General features: G+C 39.4%; 1 protein-coding gene across 13 annotated transcripts in view; it reads right to left on the reverse strand.

The window, feature by feature from the left end:
* Positions 1–19,039, reverse strand: part of Pbrm1 (polybromo 1) — a gene marked incomplete in the record, with an annotated part of 135,009 nt that continues 115,970 nt past the window's right edge. For 9 of the 13 annotated variants that reach the window (XM_013515575.1, XM_013515583.1, XM_013515582.1 and 6 more), the window contains 7 exon segments: positions 1–2,908; positions 4,145–4,361; positions 4,477–4,547; positions 7,593–7,748; positions 11,069–11,233; positions 14,792–14,993; positions 15,670–15,880. In XM_013515575.1, coding sequence (XP_013371029.1) covers positions 2,736–2,908; positions 4,145–4,361; positions 4,477–4,547; positions 7,593–7,748; positions 11,069–11,233; positions 14,792–14,993; positions 15,670–15,880 — 1,195 coding nt within the window. 13 annotated transcript variants of the gene reach the window in all.

Genomic DNA, 19,039 nt, shown 5'->3' on the forward strand with positions numbered 1-19,039 from the left:
TCACTTTGCAAACTCCATTTTTATTTTGATTAAAAAGCTTTAGATGAACAAACATATGATACATACATGTTATAAGGACTAGTAACCACTTAAACCTCAGATGATGATATAATACAGAAATTAGAATAAACCAAGTTTTAATCATGTCTGGAAATACTCAAGCTGAAAAATCAATACCATTAGAGGACTCTGCACAAGTTAAGTGTCCTCCCTCAATTCTTCCTCACAGGAAAGGGAGGGTGGGTTAAAACAAATAAAGGCCTTTAAAATTAGTTGGCTAACATTCTATTTTAAACTTATAGGTCCCTGCCATATAAACAAAATTCTCCACAGAAACTTAGATTTTGAAAACAGGCTATTAAACTTTCCAAGCCACATTACTATAGTTCCTAAAACTCTTGGAAAAAAAAAAAGTTTGCCTGTACTTTAAAAAGTCAGGAGTTTTTTCTTTTTTGGAAGAGAGTCAACTTCAAATCTTAAGTCCTAAATATTAACTGATGTTCCCTAAGTTAGTGTACAGAAAGACATGATTCTAAAATAAATAAAAAAAATTTTTTTAACTTAATTAGGGCCTGCCTAGCGGTACCCTGGGCCAGCTCTATACTGCCTTAGGGAGCTCCTGCTGGCACTTGGGTCCTACGGCACCCAAGGGATGCCTGGAGGAAGACTGCTCTGGCTTCTAATGCCCCTGTGGCCCACAATAAAGAGTTTTTAAAGAAGTCTCATCCAGCCCTTAAAAAGGGAAATAAAATGAATGCATGAAATAAATAAATAATTTAACCAAAATTAAGTTTCAGGTTCTTTGGTGTAATTCAAGGATGTCTATAAAGAAAAGAATCTGATTGCATCACACAGTCCATGATGATTTAATGATCCAAATAACCAGAGTTGAAGATTTCTTTTTCTGGTTCAGTTTAAGAATAAGGTACTGACATACTACTGCAATACGTTTCAAGATTCAAAATTATTGAAAATACTTGATGCAAACTGATATCCAGTGGTTGACTAATGGCAATTAAGTTACAAGGGCCTCCTGTATGTATGGTTTTTTGAGACAGGATCTTACTATGTAGTCTGGGCTGGCCTTGAACTCATGATGTAGCCCAGGCTGGCCTTGAACTTGTGATCCTCTTGCCATGGCCTCCTGAGTGCTGGAATTACAGGCATGTACCACCACACCTGGTTAAGGGCCTCCTGTATTCAAAGTATTTAGATACAAGAGATATATTTCCATTCTACATTCTTTTGCCCTCATGATTTATTAACTATGGTAATTAAGCATCTGGGTATTGATTCATATATTAAAAGGAAAAAAGTATACTCTGAGAGTCACTCAAAAACAGTGGTGTTCCACCACAAGTGCAACCACTGTTATAATAAAATAGGTTTCAAAAACAAGCTGCCAAATGAAAAAATATTTTGTATTTGTAGCTTCCTACCATTTGAGCAGCACACGACCTCTCAATGTTTATTCTAGGACCATATAAGAAGGAGGGTCAATAAACCCTAGTAGTTGGGATCTGTAATGGTCACTAAAAAGTGAGCATTTTCTTAAATTATGATTCCCTTTTCCTGTAATTCAAAAACAGAAGTTAAATTTAAAAATACAGTTTAGAAAGTAATAGATTTCTGGTTGAGAATTACAACCCTGAAACTTAGAAGAAAAAAATCCCCCAACTGATAATAAGGAAATAAAGAATATGAAACATTTGCATATGTAGGCATTGTACCCTTTCACAGTTATACACATGACACAGTCCATATCCAATTACTGTACTTTCTTCTTTAGATAAGGTTGTGTTATATTTAAAAGTAAGTCATCTCCATGTAGATCTTCAAGATGAACTTCAATGTTTTCCAATGTAACATTTAAATTCTCAAGTCATCTAACATATATAGGCATAACTTGTGAATTTATTATAAACAGATCAAAAGTACCTTTAAACTTACCTTCCAAGATTAAATATAACTCTGGGCTGTGCACATGTTCTGCAAAAATCAGTGACACCACTGATGTCTAACTCAGCACTAGAAAACTGCTGTTTCCCTCCAGGTATCTGGAAAGTACACTAGCTGCAGATGGATGCGTAGCAGTGACTGTGGGTTTCTACAGAGACCCTCTGAGTTAAAAGAGCGACTGTCTGTCAAACATCTATAATCTAAATAACAACCTTTCAAAGAAAGCACTTGACTTTACCTGTAAGAAACAGCTTTTTCAGAAAGTGGCTTAAGATACTCAGGCACACAAAACATACATATACACACTCCCCTCTCTAAGTTGTAAACTAGAACTTCACATTTCATTGTCAACTTAAACTAATCTGTAAACTCTTTTAAGTTTTTTTTCATTTTGTTTGTTCTTTTATATATAAAAAAAAGCAACTCCTCAAACAAAACAAACAACGAACTTCCCAAGCCAAGACAAAATCATTGATGGTTTCAGTTCATGGCAACAAGTAAGAAGATAAAACTCCAAGTCTGCATATACAACCAATTATGAAACTGGTTTTAAACAAAGGAAACATATGCAAAAAATTGTGTATTTGATAGTCAACTTAATATAACAAAACCAAATTGAAATAGCTTATTAAAAATGTCCTTATATAAAAATGGCCTTGTGATGTACAGTAAAACACAATAAAAATTATCCTTTGTTCCTTCCCCCCACCCCAATAACTAAAATGGCTACTGTTCCACAACTCTTTATGCTCTATAAAAGAAACACAATGATGTGATTAAACATTTTCTAAGTTGTATGCTTGGCGAATGTTGAGGGTATCTCGAAGCATCAAATCCCGCAGGCGCCAGAGGGCATCTGCCATGGTGGTGTGGGCCCCTTTACTTTTGAGCCAATGGGAGGGTAGGCGACTTTCCTGTTCTTTTGATAAATGGACATCACGTCTTCGAGCTGAAAATTAAAGCGCAAATAAAAAAACAAATTGGAATGTTAAGATGACAAGATGTCCTTCAGTTCTAAGGACTGACAGATTAAACCATAAAACATTTTACATTTATTAAATAATAATATTATTATTAAGTAATAATATTATTGTTTTACATTATTATTTACTTTTTGTACTGGGGATTGAACTCAGGTCCTTCACACTGAATTGCATCACCAGCCCTTTTAAAGGTTTCTAAAATTTTGAGACAGAGTCTCGCCAAGTAGCTAAGGTAATCAGGCTGGGCTCAAATTTACGATTTTCCTGCCTCAGGCTTCCAGAGTGCTGGGACTGCAGGAGTGAGCCACCATACCTCGGCTAAATACCATATTATGAATTTTTAACAAGCACATTTCTTTCTTTTAGTGGTACTGAGAACTGAACTCAGGGAGTGCTGAAATATATCACACCATCTTTTATTATTTTATTTTGAAACAGGGTCTTGGCTTGTGATTTTGTTGCCTCAGCCTCCTGAGTAGCTGGGATTACATGTATGTGCCACCTCAAGCAAATTTCTTAAATCATTTCATTAGGTACTAAGAGATCTGATCATTAATAATTTATTATACGTACCACTGATATTTAGTAAGTACTTGACCGCTAACAAACCAGACTAAAAAGGTAAATATGTAAAGGGGAAAACATACCTTCCACTCTTAAATTATTAAATTTGGTTTAGAAATGAAGAATATGTAGAAACTTCTAAATTTCTCTCCAGATTCTAGATAACTCACTTCAGTATGTACTGAAAATACACATTAAATCTACTCAACTATATGACTAACTTGATAGCCTGATGGAAGTATCCTTTTCATTTTTTTATCTTTTTTAAAATAAATTTGCCATCTATAAGAAAGCCTGAATTCCTAAAAAATTTCAAAAAATATTCCAAAAGGTGGCAGTGATGATAAAACTAAACTTTGAAATTGACTAAAATTTCCATTTTCAGTGTGTGATGTTAATATTCAAAGAAGCTCAAAACCATTCAATGAAACATACAATTTATTGGTATATGCAAAAGGAATTTTGGGGGGGTGGGTACCAGGAATCGAACTCAGGACTTTGCTCTTGCCAGGCAGGTGCTGTGCCGCTGAGCTAAATCCCCAGCCCAAGGCATGTTTTTTGTACAAGAGCCTATAGCAGGGAAGGACTGAAAAGAAGCACATATTTCACAAAGACTTATATAAAAGGATTCTCCTTACCTGCCAGGGTTTGGTCCCACTTGCTAATGCTGTTGGACTCAGCACTGAGTCCCTCAATGTATTTCAGGTAGGCCTCTGAGTGGAGAAGCCGTTGGGTTTTTGGTGGGGGAGCCACAAACATAGGTGTCGTTGGCTGCTGCATTACAGGGGGGCCAGCTGGATGTGGGCCGGGATATGGAGGTGGTGCCTGCTGCCCTGGAGGCCCCAAAACTCCCACCTGAAAAAGCATGGGACCATGTGGTGAGGCAAAAAGATACCCTGTACATGTTCTAAGCGAAGGAAGATAACTAGAATTCTGTTGAATCCAAGGAAAATCAAACTGGGGAGCTCACCTGTTGTCCATATGGACTTCCACCTGGTGCTGGAGACCCTACCATAGGGGCCACTCCTTGGTTCATTACACCTATAATTCAGAATGCAATGGCACAATTAGAGGATCTGGGTTGAGATGACTGAAAAACTTGTTTGATAAGAAATGATGCCATTTATAATGCCAATCTATGCATCTCTGTCCTTGAGTGTGGATAATCATAAGCACCCAAAACAAGATTCAAATAGATAATTTGTGTTTTTTTTTATTTCTAGGTACTCAAAGCACTACGCTAATAGAACTTGTCAAATGTGAATCAATATGGCCATTCTCTAGAAATGATTTGAACATTGTATAAAATTCTAATCTTTCCCTAGGTGAGCTACAGTCAGAATACACCTGTTTTTAAGGTACTTTTCTTCAGACAACATATTCTGCAATTGGAGCCTGCTTTAAATTTCAGTAGGAATGGCACTGGGATCAGGTTCAGCAGTAAGCAATGTGCTAAAATAGCAGAGACACAAGGGAAGAGGCTGTGGAAGTGCAGTTAACTGAGTTTGTGCAGGCTAGAAGCACTGCCTTGCTGTCCCCCTTGAGGGCCATCAGGGGATACTATAATACTGAGAAAGGACACTTCCATCCTATAGACTAGAACTCTGAAAATGCATGATGTGGGAGTGGAGTTACCTTTTGCTACTCCTTTAGATGCAAAGTGACTTCTACGGGAACAGAAAGACTTCATGGCCCTTCTATATTTATACTATTTCTCTGGTAATAATTTAGTGAACTTCCTTTGGTGAATGTTCATGAGCAACTGTTTTCTCATAGGCACTAGATGATAATAATAAGATATCCTAAATTTAGTATCTCAAGCTATTTTTATCTCAAGCCATCCATTTGCCGTCTGGATAAAACACAGAAATAGGGAAGGGACCAAGTTCATTGAAAACAAATCACAAGTAAAACTACATCAAGCTGTTTTTCAAAGCTTTAACAGGACCTACTGGCTGCGCAAAATAGTCATGAGGAACTAACTTTGTAGTCTACAGATTCTCTGGATTAAATATGCTAGTATGGGGCTGGGGATTTAGCTCAACGGCACAGTGCCTGCTTAGCAAGCACGAGGTTGAGAGTTCAATTCCCGGTACCAGGAAAAAAAACCAAACAAAGAAAAAAAAATGCTAGTATGAGGGCCAGGGATATAGCTCAGTGACACAGCACCTGCCTGGTAAGTGCGAGATCCTGAGTTTGGTTCCCGATACCAAAAAAAAACACAAAAAAAACAAACCCCAAAACCTCATACATTGATCAGGCAGAAGCAGCTCTTATTCTAAGGTTCAGAGGTGTTAAATGCCACTTACAGAAAGAGGCATTCATTCTCTTATTCGTTAAGAGAAAGAAAAAAAGTAAAAATAAGCTTGTTTTAAAACAGGGATGTTTATATTTGAAGTACACAGAAGTATACCCAGATCATCACAGTAGGATCCTAAGGATTATTTGTGAATGAATGAAGAGGTGGTGGCAGGTAAACTTCTGTTCCAACAACACATTACTAAACCCTTGACCCTTCCCCTAGGACACTCACTTAGCCACCTTAGACTCTACACACGGAGGCTCCCTAAGTTGCCTGTATCATTGCTTCAGAAGGCAGCACAAACAAACCAGCAAACCTCTCTGCTTCTTCTGTTTGTAAGTGATGTGCCAGGGTAGCCAATGGGAAGTGAACTAAACCTGATTAGCTATGTGAGTGTATACACCAATAAGGTTCTTTCTTGTCTATGACGAGAGGTATCGTGCTTCCTTCAAATGCAACTTAGTATCAGAAGAAGGGGAACACCCACCAAGATACCTGCTACCAGGATACACTGGATTTAGGGCTCCCACTGAGGACTGTATGAATCTAGATGGTATCAACTTCAATCTTGTCTTACTGACCCAGAGAAATACCCTATCTCAAGCAAGAGGGCACAGAATTAGGGCCAAGTCCACTGGTCTCCTCTCAGAACATTTGGGTCAAGCAAATCTGACAAGTTTCCGACCACATTTTATCTGGGTTGGCTGATATTTTAGTAATGGAGCAAATACTATTCCAAGCCATCTAAGGGCATATTCCCTCCAACTAGATAATCAAAGTCGGTTCTTTTGCCTATAGTGGCAATTAATATGGAAATTTAGGATTTTCCTTTAAGCTTTCTTTGAAATAATCTTTCAACTTAATTCATTATAAGGTCAAACTAGCTATTTTTGGACCTCATTTATTTATGGTATTTCTATGTGAAGAAATTCTAGGCTTCTGTTGACAGACAAACCAACATCTACAGCTAGTACAGTGGGCTAAATGGTTCTTTAAAATGTGATGTCAGGCTTAAGGGATTCAGATACAGAAAACTAATTCAATGCAAATTAATTTCCTCCTTTCTTTTTGTTCCCAGGATAAACTAAGTGAAGGATTTCTAAAGAGTTGTACATTAGCAACTCCACAATTCCTTTAGAAGGGCTGCTTGATGAGGAAGAAGTAGAGCAGGGACTCTATAGTAAAGACCCTGTGAGATGAGAGTTACACTCAATGGAGAAATGTACTCAGGAGCAAAGAGTACTTTTTTTTTTTTGGTCTTTTTTGAGAAAGGGTCTCACTATGCAGTTCAGGCTGGTCTTGAATTCACTTTGTAGCCCAGGCTGGTCTCGAACTTGCAATGATTCTCCTGCCTCAGTCTCCTGAGTGCTGGGATTACAGGCATGTGCCACCATGCCCAGCCAAAGAGTACTATTATGTATGACTCTGAGCTACAATTCAGGAAACTTCATTTACTGATAAGAGGGTATAGCCTTCTAGGCTGGCTGGCTTTTTGAACACATGTCATACTGTTTAATTGTACAGTGTGCTTCTTGCCTCTTGGTGTGCTGAGGCTGGCCTCTGCCATGTATCCTGTGCTGCTGCCACACGGTCAAGCAGGTAAGAACACAGGTACTGGGCCACCTGCTCAAAACACAGGATAGGCCCTAGTGCTGATAGCTCTGGGATTCTCAGTGAAAGAACCCCAGCCACAACAGGCAGCAGTTACCTCCTAGGACCACTGGCTGAGGGAGGAAAAAAGAACATGAAGATGAGATTAATGTGAATGAGGATGAAGTTCTTACCCTGTGGTGGGATGCCCGGGAGGCCAGGCACACCTGGCGGAAGATGGTGGGGTGGAGGCCCCCCAGGGTGAAGTGGCTGCATGCTGCCCATGCTAACAAGGCCATCAACTGGGCCCTGCAAAGGTGGAAGGCCTGGCGGATAGCCACCCATCATGCCTTGAAGGACACAACAAATTTCAGACATGCATCATTAACATGCAACATGAGCTAATAACAACCCCCCACATGCACTACCCATGAATAAAGCACCCTTAGTACTGCATGATATAACTGTAATTAGTGAAATTATTTTGTTGTAATAATGAACAAAATAAAAAGTTACAAACATGAAACCCAACATTTCTGGATGAATTAGTACTTAGTACATTACTGTTGCAGTTATTTTTGCTAGGATAAATATGCTACATTTTCCACTTAAATTATAATAAAGAGGAGTTCTAGTAACAGTTCTAGCAACAGGTGTTTACCACCTTCAAATAACTACTGCAAACTGTTCAAGGAGAGCAAACAGTTCTATGGACTGCAACTCTAATTGAACAGCACACACCCCATCATTCCACTCTGCCCACACTCATATGCCTATCATGCGTACACATGAGGGGAAATCAAAATGGAGGGAAATGAGGTGCACAGTCCTGATCACAAAACAACAAAGCATGGCTCTCCAGCTTGGGGCAAGGATTTTCCAAGTCTGATACATCCGCTCCCCCCTTTTAGCCCCTCACTTCTAGTAAGAATGGATTGTGTTAAGGTTTGAGCTGTGGAACAGCTAAGAACCATCACACCAAATAAGTTTCACCTTTAGATTTCAAAACATGTTAAAGATAAAATCTAAATCTTCCTAAGCCAACCAAAGCCCTGGACACTCAGAAACCTATATTCAGACCTTAAGGAAGAACAGCTGGAGAATCAGGCTCTGCTGACACAAGAAAATGCCAATTTGAATCACTGCCATCAAGCTCACATATGTCCTCACACAAACCTTCAGTTAACAGGGAGCATTTTAATCAAGATACAGAATTTCTATAAACAAAAGCTTTTATTCCTTTATTATCAAAGCATACCTTCACACAACAAATATCTTCTGTTGGCTAGGGAAAAGCTTCAGCAAACGAGTATATTTTGGCAAAAGGGGTGAAAATAAAAGTTTCAAAATGTCAAAGACTCACCTATGAAAAGTTTTAAAATCACACAGCATTTTTTTTTTAAACAAGAAAAACACTTTTTTGGGATTTGTAATGATCACAGTGAAGAAGAACACAGAACGCCCACCCAAAGCATAGTCACTTCTGGTCAAAGCTTCTTGCAAAGGGAGGGCTAAGGGACTAGAGCCAAACTTCATTTTTATAGTATATTCTTTATGCAGGGGCTCTGAGAAACTCCAGATTCTGAGAATTTCACTCTGACATTCCCTGAAGAATTATTTAAAAGGTATTTATTTATAAAAGTTTAATTTCAAAGCTATGATATTACTGAAAACCCTAATTTTGACTCATACTGCTCCCTTAAGTCTTAACTAAACTGAAAAACTTACAGACTGATAAAACAGATGTGAAATATCTCTGTACAGGAAATAGGATTAATTTCATTTTTTACAAAAGAGAGTTCTGAGAATAAAACTGCTTTTGAAAAGACACCATCATCTTAAACATGAAGAAATCCAATGCTACTAAACTGCCTTTTAACCACACCAGCAGGTATAGCTTTTAGGGCTAAGTAGGTGAGTAATTTAAAAGATGTTATGAGGCTTTGCTTTCAATGACAAAAGCCCATCTGAACGCAGCCTTCATGGGCTGTGGTTGAAGATTAAATTATTAAGCACTGAAAGACATGACACTTGTCTTCATTAAACTGTACTTTGGTATTTATTATCCCAGTCACATGTGTTCAAATGAGCTTCAATGTTTGTAAGCAAAGCTGGTCTCAGATACCAATAAGGCAAGACATAGGTCGTAAGCAACCTGTAAGTCCATGGAAAATCATCCTTTTAGCTGCAAAGTTCCCTCTGTAGACCAAAGACTGGTTACTACTGAGAATGCCTGCCCTTTACTCCCATGGCCCAAAGGTCTGGGCAGCACACCCTCAATAATGGAGCAGGGGCATTCTAGTGGGCCCACTTTCCTCACCCATAGAACTCTACGATGTTATTCCCCAACAGGGAGCTAAAATGCTGCAGCTGCTGTTTTTCAAAAATACTTTTAGCTTTGTATTCATTTTGTTAATATGTCCCTGGGTTTTGTACTCATGGGCACAGTGCCACAATATCACACATTAAATAGAACAAAACAAGATGTCAATGAGGGAATTCTAACTTTCAAAGTCCCCATGTTCAAGGCCTGATTTCTAAAATCCCCTGGAACCCCATTAACCAAAATGGGCCATGGAATAGAACAGGTGATTATGAGATTTGTTAGATCAACATCAGTTACACTGAGAGTACTGAAAAGCCATGATTCTGATGTGCTTTGGTGAGTGCAACTGCTGAGTTTAGAGACAGTGCATTTGAGAACTTGCCATCACAAAAGTTAGGAGCGACAATGGAAAAGTTAACCTATGCTATCTATTTTTCCTTAAAAAGCAAAAACAAAAGAGGTAAAACCAAAAAGAGCATCCCAGTGAACCTGACTTGAACAACACTGTCTTAGACTTCCTGTGAAAAAGGTCAGACTACTGGCTTAAGAAGAAACAGGTGGCTAGTACAGACCTCTACAGGCTTGGAGAGGTCACAAAGGAGAGGTCTGAAGGGGTTCTGCAAGCTTCTCATTGGAGACAAGTCAGACAGGGTATTAAAAAGTCAAATTTGCTATGGCTACCAGAACTAGAGACAACACACACAAGCAAACCACATTCATCATTTTCTTTCTTTCTTTGTTTAAATATGTGACTGGGATACTAACAGAAAATGCAGTTTAATGTAATTAAATAGAAAAGCATTACAGAGTGGGCACAATGAATTTAATAAGGACTTATATTCTATTTATCAGTCATGCACATTGGTGACCAAGAAAGGATTTATAATTCATTGTCAAAAATCCTTTTAAATGGTCAGTCTGTTAAGGATGGCTGCAGCAGAACAAGACAAACTGAATACTGGCATGAGGCAAAATCACTATCACCTAAAGACTGATTTTGTGTTTTCTCTTGGGAATTCTTCTAGAACAGAAGTCAGAACCTATTTATGTTTTCTGCTGTAGCACTCTATCAAGAGCAGTCTGGGGTGAGAACATCACCAGACCATGCCCATAGCCAGGGAAGAGCTGCTTCCTACTAATTCCCCGGGTTGGGTCCAGGGCCCACTTCTGGGTTAGAGGGGAGGCATTGCCTCTATGGGAAAGGCAATATAGGACGACATGGATGATTTCAAACTTTGAATCTGTCATGACAAAAGGCTATAGACTGGCCTACTCCTCTTGGAGAAAAAAAAAAATGAAGGAATTTCTTAAAGTGGAAAAAATGGTCTTATCTCCTGTTTTTACCTGCAACAGGTGTCAACTGCTGATTGAGCATCCCCATTGGTGTTGGTGGTGGCACCACCCCCATGAGAGCCCCCACAGGGGTGCCTGCTCGGGGAGAAGCACTCGGCTGCTGTTGCTGTGCTGCTCGCTCTCTCTCCTGCTGCTCAGCAACTTTAGCTGCCCGCTCTGTAAAGGCATTTCAGATTTTCAATTCTGTTTTTAACCCAGGAATTCAAAATACCATCCATTGCATTCAACAGGACTAGTAAAAACACAGGCAACAGTTCTGTCTCAATGGAAAGAACAGTAGATGACTAGTCTCAACACAGGAGGAGGAGTCGGGCCGATTTCACTTGGTAACCTAGAATCCAGCTTTCCTATCCCATCTTGAGAACTGGTCTGCAAAGATTTCAAGAATGTTAAGACTGCAACACACATTCAGAAAGCACAGTTTTTATTTAAACACATCACCAGCGTAACCACCGTGGTTAATCTCACGAGGCACCCTGAAGATGAGAAGCACTACCATTATTCTAGTATTAATAGCAATACAGATTATTTATAATTTCAACATGAAGCAATTCCATGGCCCATTATAATTTTTGGCACAACTGTTACTTACTATATTTTCCTGATTCCTTGTACCCAATTTTACTAACATTTTGAGGACTCTTATCATTAATGTCATAGGTTTAGCAGCTGAAGAAAATTAACTCTGTAAGGGAAAAGTAGCTTACTACCTCTTCCATAAGAATTTAGGGAAAGTAAATGGCTAATTTCTATGTTCTAATAAAGCAAATAGGTAATGTTTAATAAATCCCAAGGGAGGGAAAATGCATGATACTCCAGGTAACAATCATTAGAAGAAGGGAATTAACATATGTATGTATGTAGCAATGTGTGCAAGAACCAGGTTTCCTGAAGCTGAGCAGTTCAAAACTAACCAAAAATCATCCTAATTAGCAAGACTTCCAGAATTCAATCTTATTTCATTCAACAGGCAAGAGGAGTATTGGCCGGTGGCACTTCTGGGCTGTTACCTGCTGTCCCTTTCATGCTCTTGAGCTACTGTTCTGCATCTCCAGAGCCAGCAGCCCCAACAATCACATCGCAAGCCTGCTGGACCTTTACTTCAGGGATACTATATTTCCAAAGTTCTCACTACACATGGTTTACTCAGCTTCACCATTTATAAATAGGAAATCTTCCCTAATCTTCAGATGGGCAAATGGAGGCGAGGAGACAGGTAGTGACTTGCTCAAGGATACAGAGGGAACCAGCAACCTATGACCCTGACTCCTGGTATCACTCTCCAACTGCCACACACTAACCCTTCAACATAGAATTCAAAAGGCTACCACTGACCTGAGGAGAGAAAAAATAGCTAGAGGTCACATGTCTTTAAAGAGAATCAAGAGACAACAGTTTCAGTACTCTTTTAGGGTAAGAATATGAAAGTTAAGCAAGTCAAAAGACCCTTGGCTATGATGGATTTCCCAGCAGAGACTTCACACTAACACAGTTTCAGTTTACAGACCCTCAGTAAACAGTGTACAATGAGTACGAGGGACAAAGGCCATTTGAACATCTCCTTGAACAAGCAGTAAAAAAAAAAAAAGAAAAAAATGATGATCTAGACCCCCACATTAAATTCTAGTGTTTTTTATTACACAAACACAGTAAAATGAGAGAGCAAGAAAAGGAAATTGAAAAAAAAACAAACGTTCAGGCCTGTGGATAAACTAGTTACCTGTTGGCTCTCTCTGGGAGAAGCCCAGTTGGGCTGTCCCAGAAAGCACAAGTATTAAAATTAAGTAAGCAAACTCCTAACTTTGGGTTTTGAATTTAATTACAACCCCACCAAATGTTCAGAGTTGACTCTCAGGCAAATACTTGACAATTCACCCTCACTAGATTCCTCCTAAATTTCAGATTCCCTGTTGGGAAAATTTCTGATAAACCACCATCTCTCCTTCCCTTCAGCCCTGCTCCAGCATTTTTGTCTTATATTATTATCTCTAGATTTCTCGCTCCTGTTCACACCCTAAAGACCCAGTTGTCCAGTACTAGTTTTGCCTCAGAAAGGCTTTAACCACTTACCAGTCCAATTATTTAAACACAAGATGACCAAAAATTGCATTTTTTGTTAATTTTTATAAGACAATGTACCAGGAAATATAAAAATGACAATTTTATCAAATTTATTCAATATGAGCATTGAGTGGTTGGAATGATACCTGCTTGAGCAAGGACACTCAGGATAGTCAGTATATAAATGAACGCACTGCAAACTGCCTGGGTGGTGCTGGGGTAAACTGTTAAGTGGTTAACACACTGTTAGCCTGCAGCCGAGTGATATATTTGATTTTAATTCACATTAAGGCCAGAAGTATCAAAACTCCCCCAAAGTTCTAGGTTCTCAGGAAACTGACACAGGTTTCTCAAAGAATGTTCTATAAAACAGTCTTTAGGATATTAGTAGATATTACATAAATAACTGGTCAAATTTCAGAAAATGCCAGATAATAAAAAACGGATTCCTTATTGCAGGTCTTACAGACTTTAACATGGAAATACGCCCAGTAAGTTTCCTCTTTTTATTTATTATTTTAAGTCTGTAATGTATGCCCTGTAAGTTTCAAAGACAAGAATGTAGAATTCTTTTCAAATTGACTTTGGAACAAAGTGATTTTTGGCTGATTACCTTGCAGAAGAGCCTCAGGGAAGCCTGTCAGATAATTTTATAATAATTATTTATAACAAATGAAAGGAGTGAAACTTTAAAAAGATAGTTTCTTTGGAGACTGTATAAACTAATAAAGAGGGGCATCTATTAATTAATTTATGTTTGCTGGAAAATAAAGGATTTGGACCTAGCCAAGATTAATGATTGACCACAGTATAAAGGATGGCTCTACACTGGGAAAATGAATCAATATGCAAAATTTCAAAGGAAAAAATACAGCTCAAAGAGCAAAAGTCCTGCCTAATTAATGTTTACTACTCGTTTCTGTATTAATGCCATGCCTGATATTACCAAGAATAACAACAACAACAAAACCCATGAAAATTCTCTCTCAAGTATTTGTCCTTTAATGCTAAGAACAACCAAATCCTTAAATAAAAGCTCATGGCCCAAAGTGATTGAATTATAGAGTAAAAGGCAGTTGAGCTTTATCAAAGAGAGCCTTAAGTGTCTTGACAGTAGCTATGAATATAAACGTAGCACGGGCCAGGATGGGCCTAGAAAACCAGGCACTTCAGTTAACCTCAGACTAGAGTTTAAACAGGGTTTTTCAAGAGCCATAATAGAAGCTTACCAATTTTAAAAGGCCCCTTTTTGATGACTTTTAATGAAAATTGTATTTTATACCATTATACAATCATTCCCCAGCTCAACGTATGTATACTTTACAGGGCTCAAAAAAAAAAAAAAAAAAAAGGGAAAATCATAGTTTTCAACAGCAAAATAGCTTTTGTTTGAGGAACTTGGGCCTGCGGTGGGGGATGGGGAAGACACACAAAGCCAGGATCTGAGACCAAGCACTGGGGGCAGCACACTGTTCAGTCAGAACAAGGCTGTCACGTAAACTGCAGTTGATTACCATCTGGAACAGTCCCCAAAGCGGAGTTCATGTGCACATGGTAAGAACAAGAAAAAGAAACCCTATCTATGCACATGCACCCCGAAGAAAATCTCCCTGGCTTAGAAAGCTGATAAAGTTGTGTTTAGCCTTTATTTACCTTCATATTCTGCCTTCTTGGCGGTCTCGAGGTTTCTCCACTCTGTCCCCACCAGTCGGCTGAGCTCCCCAAAAGAGTAGTCCGGGTGTTGGGCCTTAATCACAGCTCTCATCTCACTGCTGAACAGGATGTAGCCACTCATGTTGATTTTCCTTTTAGAGCCTTCCTTTTTTGCACTGCCTTTACCAGACTTTGGGGTAGACTGTAAGACAGAAAGGTCTTTAGTGCATCAGAATGTTGTATTTGGTTAACTGTTGAGTTTCTGGAAGTCAGGAACATACGATTCCATAGTTACTGTTTAATAAACACATTCAGTTTGCAACTGGCCATTTCTCAGCCAAAACACACCTCTTCTTGGTCTCTTACCAGAGTAAGAAAGTTTCACAGAATTCTGTAACTGCAATCTGTAATAGTGACCTCACAATAAAGTCTTAAGAAAATTCTGAATGAGAAAAACCTGCTGGTAGAAATCACCTCAACCAAAGAATGAGGTGATTCTTTGGTTAAGGAAAGAAGAGATTAAAAGATACAGGCAATGAAAGCCACAGCCAGAAAGATGGTGAAGGTACTCCTTATTGCTTTTCTTCAAGACAAAGTGAGAAAAGACTTCTAACAGACTTGACATTAAATAAGGTCTCTATGACATTAAATAAGGTCTCAATCAAAAAAGGTTAAACCATAAATCTTATGGCTTAATGAGAAATATAAATGTTTATAAAACATTTATAAAAACAAATAGGTAAATAAAGGCACGGGCATATGAAAAACACCTGCTTTTCCTGCAGAATTCTGGGCAAAAGTTCACTCCTGGAGGGGATGGACGCATCTGCACATCAAAGGTAAGAGCAGGACAAGCAACACGAACATGTCAACTTCACCTGTGGGGGTGTATAGGGCATGAGGTCCAGCTCACTGGCTAGGGGAGTCTGAAGCTGAGGTAGAGAAGGAGGTTCAATGACCTCACTATCTTCTTCTCCCATCTCTTCAATATCATCATCTCCACCTTCTAATTCAGCAAATTTAGCTTCTAACAATTGGATCTTCTTTTCCAACAAAGGTGATGGCTCCTTCTGAGGAACAATTGGCTTTCTGAAAGAAGTGATAGTTTAAAAAGGTCACTTAACACCACCCCAGGACTGGTCAAAAAGCAGTGTTCTTCTATCTTTATATCTAGAAATCACTTCCTGTAATCTGTGATGTACATTCTAAGGGCAGTAAAGGTGTTTAAATGAAGTTACCTCTCTATTCTGCATTTTGTTTACCCTCATTAGGAAGCAGAAGCACTGACTGACAGACCAACTGACCAACCTGATTGTGGACAGGATCAACATCTTGTGAGAAAGGTAGGACTGAAGTGGGTTAGGCAGCTAAAGAAAGAAATGACAAACTAAGCCAGCAATGCTAGCCCCAAGAAAAGCCCATGGTTACTGTAAATTGCTGAAACAATGTAGTGTTGTATTCCAAGTGACTCCTTCCAAAAGGCAGGCTAGAGTTGGAGAAGAAATCTAGTGCAGCACCTGCCATATTTGAGAGCGCAGATCAGGAGCCATTGTGGGAAGGGGTCAACTGTTTAAGTCTGAGCCACAGAACAAGTGCAAAACAACTTCATTTTCAGGGTTTCCAGTATTACCCTATCATGGTGACTGGGTGAGAGGCAGCCACAAGAGACAGTCATGGGCAGGGTGCATCCTAGACATAAGACCCCCTAAAAAGTTTAAGCTCAGGGCCGGGGGTGTAGCTCAGAGGCACAGTATCTGCCTGGCAAGTGCAAGGCCCTGAATTTGATTCCCAGCACCAAAAAACAAAACAAAACAAAATAAAAGTTTAAGCTCAGACTGAGAATGACACAGGACCCTGCCCTGTGTGGTGAGAAGCTAGGCCTGGTGTGTACGGCTTTCATTTTTTTTTTTTTTTTTTTTGTCTTTTTGAGGCAGGGTCTCCCTATTCAGTTCACACTGGCCTTGAGCTCACTTTGTAGCACAGACTAGCCTTGAACTTGCAACGATCCTCCTGCCTCAGCCTCCCGAGTGCTGGGATTATAGGCATGCGCCACCACGCCCGGCATGTGTATGGCTTTCAGAGATGGCAGAGTCTGAAAGTGCTGGCATTAAGTCAAGCAGTCTGCCTGAACCCCATCCTTGTTGACTATATCCAGATTCACTCATCAAGCATATGCCTTGGCTTGGACGACTGCCACAACCTGGGGTACACAAGGACAGAGGGGCTTCTGGAGCAGGGTAACGACCTCAAAAACCCAAAAAACTTGTTGCAAAAAATCGTGATTTTTCTGAATTTTGAGACTATACATCCTGGAAAGAAACCACTTATTCAAAAATATAGCGAAATTATTTTTGGACTCATTTTTTTCTTCCAGGTTTTTCCCCCCTTTTTTTTTCTTATTTTGCTGGGTTTTCTTTTTTTTTTTTTTCTGTTACTTTTCTCAAATTCTATTAATTTCCTTTTACTCTTTAATAGGCTCCTTTAGCTCACTTTTCTCTCCTCTCTCTCCCAGTGCCCAACCTGCTTGCACGCAGAAGCCCTACTCTTAGCAGGGAACTTAGCTGAGCACCACAGCTGTCATCTGCAACCATGGGATGTAATAAAGGAGGTAAGACAGGACAAGGAATTTTGCAGGTCTCAGGACTTGAGACACCCAAAAATTTATACCAGAGGAAGCTTCAAGGGCTTTGCCCACTGAGGTGCAATACTGGCGGAGAATTTGACGACAGATGTTTATTAGAATCTTACTGGCTGATGTTCTCTGACTTTTTTCGATCCTTATAAAGGGGCCCACTTTACTTTGTTCCCTACAGATGGCCTCCCTGCTATCTGCCTGCACCCAGGTATTAAACCATACGCCATTTTGCTTCCACAAAAGCCTGTCAAGTGGTCTCTGCCTTCTTTGTTTCCTCACCCAGGCCCATTTCCTTAGATTATCACCTTCCATTGCTTAATTATTCAAATTTTATTCATTTTCCCATTCCCTACCCCCTCTATCTTTACTAGAATAACCATTAACCTTTATTGATCTCAGTTAATTCTATACCATTACTTCTGAATTTTTTCTATTGTTGAGTAATTGGTTTGTCTTGTATTTATACTACAATTATAGTTTTTTTTGCAGTTAAGGGTGATACATTATTGATTCTTATGGTATGTTAATACCCAGTTTGCTTTTGATGCTATTATTACTAATCATGCTGTTACTGTCAGGGTGGGATAGCTGTTGCTCTTAATTGGTTTTCTCTGTATGCCAATATATGGATTGTCTTTGAGTCAAATAACATTATACTGTGGTCCCATTCCTGAAGAACTGGGTACTGGGCTAATTACACAGCATCCTCCTGATATAAGAGGTAGGGTGGCAAAGCTGGCTGGGGAAATCAGCGGGACCAGTCAATTACAAGATCCCAGAACAGCATCAAGTAATTCCCAGGACCCTGTATGTGGAACTTCTTGTGGGCTCCCATGAGATGTGGACAGCATAAAGAGACAAGATGCCACGAGGAACCTGCTATTGTGATTCCTCATAGTAGCCCACTCTGCATCTCGGATGCAGAGTGTACTTTTGTTTTTCCTTTTATCCTTTCTTCTCTTTGTTCAGTCCAAGTTTGCTCTGCAGAGCCAGTTCTTCCCTTATATCTTTACCCCTCCTTTTTTTTTTTTTTAAGATTAATTCTCCATTTATTTATTTATTTTTGTCTTTTTGAGACAGGGTCTTGCTATGCAGTTCAGGCTGGCCTTGAGCTCACTCTGTAGCCCAGGCTAGCCTTGAACTCACAGTGATCCTCCTGCCTCAGCCTCCTGAGTGCTGGGATTACAGGTGTGGGCCACCACACCTGGCTACCCCTCCCTTTTCAAATCAAACTTTTAGCACTGTTTTTTTGGCTTGTCTTATCCAGTTCTTTCTTTGAGGCAAGAAGGACCTGGAATACTTTTAATTGGTGAGCCATTTCTAAAGGAACTACCCATAACAGTCCCCTCCCAAATTAGTGGAAGTGGTTGGATCTTGGGACAAAGGCAAAGGTCTATAATTATCCACAAAGCATCAATGAAAAGCAGATACTAACTGTTATGGCTTATACCTAGGTGTCCCCCCAAAGCCTCATGCAGTCATAGGTGGGGCTTATTAGATGTGGCTGTATCTAGGGTGTGCTCTGCCGTGGTCAAGAATGTGAGGCTGGGATTGATTCATAGTGCAAATGCTGTGATTAACTATGTGAGCATAAAGATGAGTAGCCTGGATCA

The sequence above is a fragment of the Chinchilla lanigera genome, unplaced genomic scaffold (genome assembly GCF_000276665.1).
Source record: "Chinchilla lanigera isolate Chin_1 unplaced genomic scaffold, ChiLan1.0 scaffold00029, whole genome shotgun sequence".
NCBI lineage: Eukaryota > Metazoa > Chordata > Mammalia > Rodentia > Chinchillidae > Chinchilla > Chinchilla lanigera.